The sequence below is a fragment of the Salmo salar genome, chromosome ssa21 (assembly GCF_905237065.1).
Source record: "Salmo salar chromosome ssa21, Ssal_v3.1, whole genome shotgun sequence".
NCBI classification, from domain to species: Eukaryota; Metazoa; Chordata; class Actinopteri; order Salmoniformes; family Salmonidae; genus Salmo; species Salmo salar.
The window spans coordinates 26,397,501-26,406,324 of record NC_059462.1 but is presented as its reverse complement, the minus strand read 5'-3'; the positions used below and the strand labels follow the sequence as shown (position 1 = coordinate 26,406,324).

Genomic DNA, 8,824 nt, shown 5'->3' with positions numbered 1-8,824 from the left:
TGACAGATATTGTTTCAAAATAATAATAATAATTTATTTTAAGACATATATTGATGACATAAGTCAATGGCGAATTGAGTTAAGGTTATATATCACACGTCAATGGTTTTAGACAGCGGGATAATGATGATTTAAATGGTTTCACTGTGAAGAGTCCGTCTAAGTGTCTGACTACGTCAGGAGGTGGTCAGGAAGATCTGATCATAATGCTTCTTTTCATCTTCTACACTGTCTAAAAATGTGGGCGTAATCAGATTGTTGGACAAGATTAGGGAAAAGCATGCATGTTAGAAACAGGTATAAAGAGGGCTTAAGACATTTACACAGAATTACGACCAACAACTGGAATTATATGTTTATTCATGTTTTATTCAAATAAATTAGCCACACAAATAAACAATCTTTATTTTCATATAACATTCATACAAACACACACACACAGTCAAGTAGAAAATCAGGAAAATCATAACGCATATTTCTTCATATCCAACATTTTACCAAAAGGACATCTTACTGATCTGCGTCGAAAAGGCTATTTTGTTTTTCAATAGTTTGGTCAAACTAAGTTTGTGAAGAGTTTTCTGAACCAACAGGAGAAACTAAACATATTTCGGAAATGAGATATATTCATTTTAAAGTGAAATGCTTATTTTTTTCTTCAATACAGCAAAAGTAGCAAATCTGATTGGACAAAAGAGGGTGTCTCTGATCATAGGGGGTTTGTTCTGAAGAAGGCACACTGTTGATGAGTGTAATCAATCAAAATATAACGTCATTTAGAAATATTAACACTGCTTATTTCAGAGAGAAATCGATCAAACAACTTTTAAGCTTCAGGCTTCCAACACTTTTCCTCTTCAACATGTTGTTCAAAAGAAGACCACTTCACAGATATGGTCAAACTAACCAAAATAACAAAGGTTCACCGCTGTCATGGTGTAAACAGCTGAAGTAAATGGTGTTGTTTCAAACACATTCTCTAAAAATAAATAGGCCTAACACATACACCCAAGTACGTTGTATTAACCTCTAGCTAGCGACCTCTACCACCTACGGCCAATTCATTAAAAAACTCACGTTGCAGCAAAAATGATTGTAGTGCTACAAGTTGTTTTCCATTTTATTTTCTTAGAAATTACAAAAACAAAGACAGCCATGGTCCTGGAACCCAACTGCTAGGGGAATTTTCAACACATTCGCATATTGTGGCAGAAGCAGCTTGCTCATAGCAGGAGCCACACAGAGTACGCCATGAAAGCACTAGCTAGCTAGCATTTTGAGTTGCTGGAAAGTAAGCAGTGCTTCTTTCTCTTACTCTGCTCTCTCTTTGGCTCATCTCTAGATCTGCCATTGTACAATGGCAGAGGCAACCGTGATGTCAAGAGGAAAAGCACTATGAAATGGTTTGGGTCCTTTCTTTTACATCTATTCATATCTATGTTCATGTTCAACAAAAACAGAAGCGTTCAGGTACCTGATCTACTCAGCTAGCACCCTCCAAAGGTTTTAAAACCTCTTACAATCATACAAAAATGTGCTAATAAAAACAAAGAAATCAAATAAATGCCAAGTAATGTACGATCCTGTCAGCTCTTCATTTCTCATTTCCTCTGCATTTCAATGTGAAATATTGCACTATAGTCCCAAAGTCTTTGTTCTGGCTATGTGAAAGCAGTACAGCATATAGCCTACACACAGCCTATACATCAAGTGAAAAGTAAAGTGGTTAAAGTCTTGTTTTCCTCTGATAGGGAATAACATCATGCTCATACTGTAGGTCTTCAGGATCTTAAGTTTAGACAATGTTTCCACATTTTTGGGACTCGGTTACCTGAGAAGGTAGTGATAAAACAGCAGGATAGCATGATTGAGGATTCCTCACCAAAAGGACATAACAACAGAGGGAATATGATTAGAAAGGAACCATATATAGGTATAAATTATGAATTGAAATCAACCTTTTTGTAAGGCAAACACACACACACACACACACACACACACACACACACACACACACACACACACACACACACACACACACACACACACACACACACACACACACACACACACACACACACACACAGCTTGCTAATAGCAATACCTATTGTGCTTTAGACACTCAGCAAGTACATTTTTTATTCCGTTTTGGCTGATCAAGATATACCAGGTTTTTATCTTCTGAGGTAAAAGCAGCATTAGCTCAGCTAGAATCTTGCACAAACAAATCACAGTTTGTCAAATCACTATAACATTGTGTTCAAAGAAAGTTTGGAAGATTAAAATTGTTCTGATGCTGCATGCTTGTAGGATTGCCACAAAGTAATGTATTCTCCAAAAGGCAAATAAAGTTTTAAAAAATAAAGTAAAAAACAATGAAATGTAATAAAAAGGAAGACTAGATCCTCCTGTTTCAAACAAACAAAAAGATGGAAGAAAATGTTTTTTGAAATAGGTCTTACATTACCTCGATGGTACATTGATCCCACTCCTCATTGTCCTTTCAAGATTAGTCCTTCACACATCCCTCCAGAAAAGGAGATGGGTGTGTTGGGGTCCCTATTATCGAGAAAGGACAGGTACAGGGGTTCCCTGTTGCGTTGAGGTCGTCCCAGACCTTTATTGCTTCTCTGGGGATCCGACAAGAACTCAGAGTCACCTCTCCAGAGTTTTGTTATTGCTTAATTGCCAGCTTATGTGATCACACACAGATACACACACACCTAGATGTGAGTGTTTGCATGTTGTTCAAGAGAATTTAGATTTGTCACTTGCATCATTTCTTTTTTATCTGTCCACTCTATGCTCAGTTTTTCATAGAGTTCTCCCCAATAGTTCTCTTTTCACACTTAGGACGACAAAACAAATTGTCCTATCATCTTCTCATCATATGATGATCTGTGAGCAACTCCATAGCTCAAAGTTCTGTTCCCACTGTCAAAAAGTGCTCACCATTCCTGTCCATCAGTGATGACATCACCATGACATATTTTACTCTGGTTGCCATAAAGAACAAGTACTCTGGTCTAGTAGGAATTTGTTGTTTCCTGTTTCTCCTTTCTTTCTCTCCATTACTTCACCATCACACAGCTACTCTGCTGCCCACCCAGGCTCAGCTCCTGCATCTCTGACTCTCTCCCGGAGGCTGAATCCAGAGTCCACATCCCCTGCCTGGCCATGAGGGGTAAGGGGCCCTGGGTGAAGGCCTGGCTCTGGGCCTGGGGTTGGTAGTGTAGGTTGGTCTGGGGATGGAGGCTGGGTTGCTGGCTGATGTGCAGGCGAGCCTCGAGGAGGTAAGCAGCGGAGGCCACAGGGGAGAGGAAGGTAGAGGAGGATGATGATGAGGAGCAGGAGGAAGAGGAGCCATAGGAGGAGGAAGATGACTCCAAAGGCTGCTGCCAGAAGGCGTGCTGGAGGGCCAGGAGACTCTGGTGTGGGGAAAGGGGGTGTTGATGTTCCCCCTGGGGGAGGGAGGAGGCAGAGGTGTCAAACAGGGTTGAGGTGGCGTGAACGGATGTGGGGGAGGGTGGCTGCTGCTGGGACAGGAAGAGCAGAGGGTTCTGGGTAGATGCTGACTGAGGGGCCTGGGGCTGGTGCTGGATCTGGAGCATTCTGTAAATAGAGACGGAGAGGAGGGGTTAGAATTTCACTTACTGTGACTATGTGGTTGTGATTATATTTATGTGCAGGTGTGTGTGTCTCTGTGTGTCTCCATCTTACCTTTGCTGTTGCAGAACCTCCTCCAGCATGCTGCGGTGCTCATTGATGGTGGGGCCTATTGACCCTCGGCTGCCACGGCTACTGTGGTCGGAGGTCAGAGTGCAGACCTGCCTCGCCAGACCATTGATCTTATTCAGACCCAGAAGACCCTTAGTGCGCGTGTTCTTCCTCAGCTGTTGGCGGAAGGCTTTCAGACCTGGGAAGGCGCACAGAGAGGGGATGGGTTAGATTCTGTTGGGCCTGATACATTTCCTTGTAGTGATGATGATGATGATGATGTGAATGATACATACTGTAGGTAATGGTTATAAACTAACATCACCCATACCTTGTGTTAGGGAGGTGTCAGAGGCTCTGCGGCCCTCCTGGAAGTTGGAAGCTTGGGCCTGGGGGAGGAGATGAGAGGAGAGGGACAGCTGGGTACCAGCAGAGACCAGCGCCCTGGGGCCAGTCCCAGAGGCTGACATGGCTGACAGGCCCCCCACAGGAGGGTGCAGGGCAGGGTTGGGGGTGGACAAGGACTTCAGACAGCTGTCAGACGATGCACCATCGGAGAGGCTGACCACGATGCAGGGGGGGTTGCATTGGTAGAAGTGAGGGGAGACCTCGGCCAGGGTGTGTCGCCGGGAGGTGGTGGTGGGCAGGACGAGCGGTGAGCAGGTGTGTGTGACCTCCTCCAAGTCACGGGGCCACACCTCCTCACTGATGCTGGTCTCCAGCAGGCTGTTTGGGGAGATGGAGCGGTTACACAGCAGTCGGTTCAGACTGGCTTCCACCGGGAACGCCACACGCTGGAACAATGCACCATGGTCATATTCCATCTCCGGTTGCATGGGGGGGGTGGTCTTGCACTGAATGGGGTAGGCTGAAGTTCTGAAGCTGTCCTCCATGATGACCTCTGGGGTACCGCAGTCGGAGGTGTTCCTGGGTTTCTGGGTCCAGGGTCCACACTGGCGACTGGGCTGCAAGGCCCGGTGCTCTCTGTCCCTCTCCAACAACAGGTAGTAGATGGCTGAGAAGTGGTTATAGCTGCTGCTCAGCAGAGACTGGGGAGAAAGACAAGAGCTGTGTTTGAATACCCATACTAACATACTGTATACTACATACTTAATAAGTATATACTACATACTATTAGTTCATTTTAGTATACTGTAAACTAACGGTATTCTTTCAGTTGAGCTTACTAGCGCTTTGCGTGTCTATCGGAAGTTGATGCTGTTGCTATGCAACCTCTTGCTAGCTTGTGAGCATAACAAATTACTAGCTAGACACTTTACGACTTCGGGTGTGTTATTAAATTCAATTTGGAGTACCAGAGTGCGCTCAGAGCGTTGTCTGATTGTTCATTTGTAAATGCCAGGCAGTGTCACCGGACGCTCTAGCCGAGGAGTAGGGTTGATCCTTACTTGCTAGCTACTTCCAGACACATAATGAGAGAACACCCCACTCTGACCATTTTCTCACCCTAGTAGAGCTGGTTAGGCTGTTTTCATGTTATCCAGAGCATTGGTGACTGTAACTGTGCTGCTGGCAACAATTTAATTACGCTTCTTTGCCGATGTTTACTGACACCATATATTCAACTGGTGTTGAGCGTTCGTAAATTCATCAGTTATTCTGCACTCTGGCACACGTACACTCAGAGGAGAGTGCTCTGAAATCGGAGTAGATAGCCAGAGTGAATTTACAAATGCACCTGACTGTCCATTAAGAACGCTTAACGACTATACCACTTAGCGAAACTATAAGAATAACGGGAATAATTAAGTTAATAAACATTGGGTAGTTAGTTAAATAGCATATTGTCACGTTCTGAATCTTCAAATTCCCTGTCATAAAGGAGCCAAGGTGCAGCATGCCGGTAATTCCGCATCTTTATTGACGGAAACCCAAAACAAAACACAGGTACGCAGCAATAAACGTAATGCGCTGTGCCGAACACACACAGAAAATACAATAACCCACAAACACATGTGGGGAACAGGCTGCCTAAGTATGATTCCTAATCAGAGACAACGACAGACAGCTGCCTCTGATTAGGAACCATACTCGGCCCAACAAAGAAATACAAAAACAACATAGACATACAACACATAGAATGCCCACCCCATGTCACACCCTGACCTAACCAAACAGAGAAAAACGACTCTCTCAGGTCAGGGCGTGACACATATAGTTAATATACTGGCAAGTTGGATGTATTAGTAGCCAAAAAACGTTAGCTAGCTAGCTAACATACCGGTACATACTGCTGTAATGATATGCTATGCAGTTAATAAAGATATCGTAGCTAAGAGATAGTCAGCCAACGTAACATGTAAGGTATCTTGACATTTGTCATAATTAGTTAAAGCAATGAATTTGTATCCGCTCTCGTTGGTCTTCGGCTGCATATTTTCCGCCATTTTCTTCAAATCTGAAAACCAATTTCTAAAGAATTGCATTATGGGCCCTAAAAGCACGGAAATAGTGTCCACTGCTTGTATACTTCATATTTTGGCGAATGTAGTATGACATCCGGGAACTTTTGGAATACTAACTATATCCAAACTATGACCAATAAGCATACTATATACTTGATTTACGTCACAAATACTACGGTTAGTGCGGCTAGTATGAGTATTCGAACACAGCTAAGGACATGTTAGTCAGCCATTTAGGTTCAAAGGGTGTCATAATAAAGGACTGTTTCTCTCTCAGACAGGAAACACACACACGGACACACGCGCTCTGCGCCCATCACTCTGCACTCACTCAGTCTGATCTACTGAGAGACTGTTGGAGCTCGTCTCCTCAGCTCAGTGTCAGCCTCTAAAAGCAGATGCCAGTTATCCCCCTAATTCTCTCTACAAAATGAGTAGTAAGCCCACCAGGCATACAGGGATCCAGGGTGGGTTTGACTGTGGTGCCTGCCTGGGAGGCAGCATAACATACCACCTACTCTACTGCCAGGCATAACTAACTGTCTCAAAGCCCCACCACTTTCAACCCAGTACCCAACCCCATTAGCTGTCTCTACAGTGTACTTCAAATACTGTATTTCTAGGACACTAGTGATACTCTGTATAAACGACTATATAACCTGTAATCTATATAACAACCCAGCTCCACTCACTCCTTACCCTTCTCTAATCCTCCTTCCATGACGATAACACCAATCAACCAATCAGCCAATTAACACATCGACCAATCTGCCACTCACCTCGATGGTCTTCTGGCGGTCAATGCCCAGGGTTTGCATGATGCCCAGGACGGGCTCGCTGTAGTCCCCCAGGTTGGAGTTGTAGTCTGTGAGGGGCAGTGACATACTGAGGGTCTGGTTAGGAGCTGTGGGGTCAGCCAGCATCCAGCGGTGCTGCTTGATCTGGGCCACGCTGATCCTCTTGGTTGGGTCCACCACCAGCATCCTACGGATCAGGTTCTCACAGTCTGGGGGGAAAAGAGTGGGAGGGAGAGAGAGGGAGGATGGATGGAAGGAGGGAGGTATAAGGGAAAGCAAGGTCATTCTGTGATGCTAGAGCATGTGCTTTTATTTAATATAAACCAGCCATTTCACCAGTCAATTTATCAATCCCAATTACACTAGGAAATGTGTCACTGTGTTGTTGCCATGGTGATGGGTACCTTGAGACATGAAGTAGGGGATTCTGAAGCGCCCCTCTGTGACTCTCTGTCTGAGGGCGGGGAGGCTGGGCCCGTCGAACGGAAGGGATCCACACACGAGAACGTACAGAACCACACCCAAACTCTGTAGAGAGATAGACCAGGAGAACGTCAACAAATGGTCTCTCCCATTACTTCTGTATTCATTCATTTTACATGAAAATAGTAGAACTTGGTTTCAAAATGCTACGTTTATTGTCATGAATCTTGCCCTGGTGGCAGAACTGAGTGATTTCTGCTAGATAGGCCAGCTGCAAAGTCAAAATTGGCTATATCGTAAAACATGGATGAAAACTAAAAAGAGCTTTTGGTCTTTATTTATGATTAGGGTTAGGCATTAGGGTTAGCAGTGTGGTTATGGTTAAGGTTAGGGTTACATGCTGACTAGACCGGGCACGCGGGTGAGTCCGCCATCACACACGTGTTGATTTTGTCCATCCACACCAGATGCAATCAGGACACCCAGGTTGAAATATCAAAACATACTCTGAAGCAGGTCGAAACACATGAAACATTCATGGATATTTAGCTAGCTAGCTTGCTGTTGCTAGCTAATCTGCCCTGGGATATAAACATTATGTTGTTATTGTACCTGAAATACACAAGGTCCTTTTTTTGGATCTTTGTTGAATTTTGACCCATTTTGAGTCACACAAAATCGTGTGTTCTCTACTCTGACAATTCATCCACAGATAAAAGGGGAAACTTAGTCACTGTCTAGTAAACTCTCCTCCTTCAGGCTTCTTCTCCTGTGGACTTTATATGGCGGTTAGCAAACAACTTTAAGGTGCATTACCACCAACAACGGGACTGGAGTGTGGACCTCAGTTCATCTTTCAATCACCCACGTGGGTATATGCTCCTAAAAACCAATGAGGAAATGGGAGAGACGGGACTTGCAACGCGTCAAAAAGAGAACCAAGTTATATTTTAGCGCCTGGCTACGCAGAACCTCGTTGATGGGCGCGAGCAGTTGAAATGACTGAATAACATGTATGTCTACATTTATTTTTCAAAGCTCGCACACTCAACGCGTCGGTGTGGTCAACATGTTAGGTTTAAAATCAGATCTTATGACTCTGTGGCTGTGCCAGCTAGTGACCACTCTGCAGAGCTGCCTTCAAGGCAAGATTCATGACAATAAATGCCAACCTGCATTCAAAACATGGGTAGCCATGTTGTGTGCGGTTTCCCTGTGAGCCCTTACCCAGATATCCAGCTGTGGCCCTTCGTACTCCTTCCCCTCAAACACCTCGGGTGCTGCATAGGGGGGGCTGCCGCACCACGTAGACAGGGGCTCGCCTGAGTTGTAGAAGTTTCCAAATCCAAAGTCTGAATGGGAAGGAGAGAGAGATCGACTAATGATTATTTGTGTTGCTGCGTGCGTGTGTTAGTTTTCTGTGTTTATTGACTACAGACTGTCACACTGGGTCTTTGTGGC

At 44.5% G+C, this 8,824-nt stretch overlaps 1 protein-coding gene across 1 annotated transcript in view; it reads right to left on the bottom strand.

Moving 5' to 3' along the window:
- Nucleotides 1–348: 348 nt before the first annotated feature.
- The window catches only part of LOC100195685 (serine/threonine-protein kinase SIK2), a 14,494-nt gene continuing 6,018 nt past the window's right edge, over nt 349–8,824 (bottom strand). Inside the window, exons 7-12 of the mRNA XM_014164935.2 lie at nt 8,591–8,715; nt 7,345–7,468; nt 6,923–7,149; nt 4,049–4,766; nt 3,721–3,916; nt 349–3,612 (exon numbers count right to left, since the gene is read on the bottom strand). Of these exons, the coding sequence (XP_014020410.1) occupies nt 3,072–3,612; nt 3,721–3,916; nt 4,049–4,766; nt 6,923–7,149; nt 7,345–7,468; nt 8,591–8,715 (1,931 nt within the window). The 3' untranslated portion in view covers nt 349–3,071. The remainder of the gene's footprint in view (nt 3,613–3,720; nt 3,917–4,048; nt 4,767–6,922; nt 7,150–7,344; nt 7,469–8,590; nt 8,716–8,824) is intronic.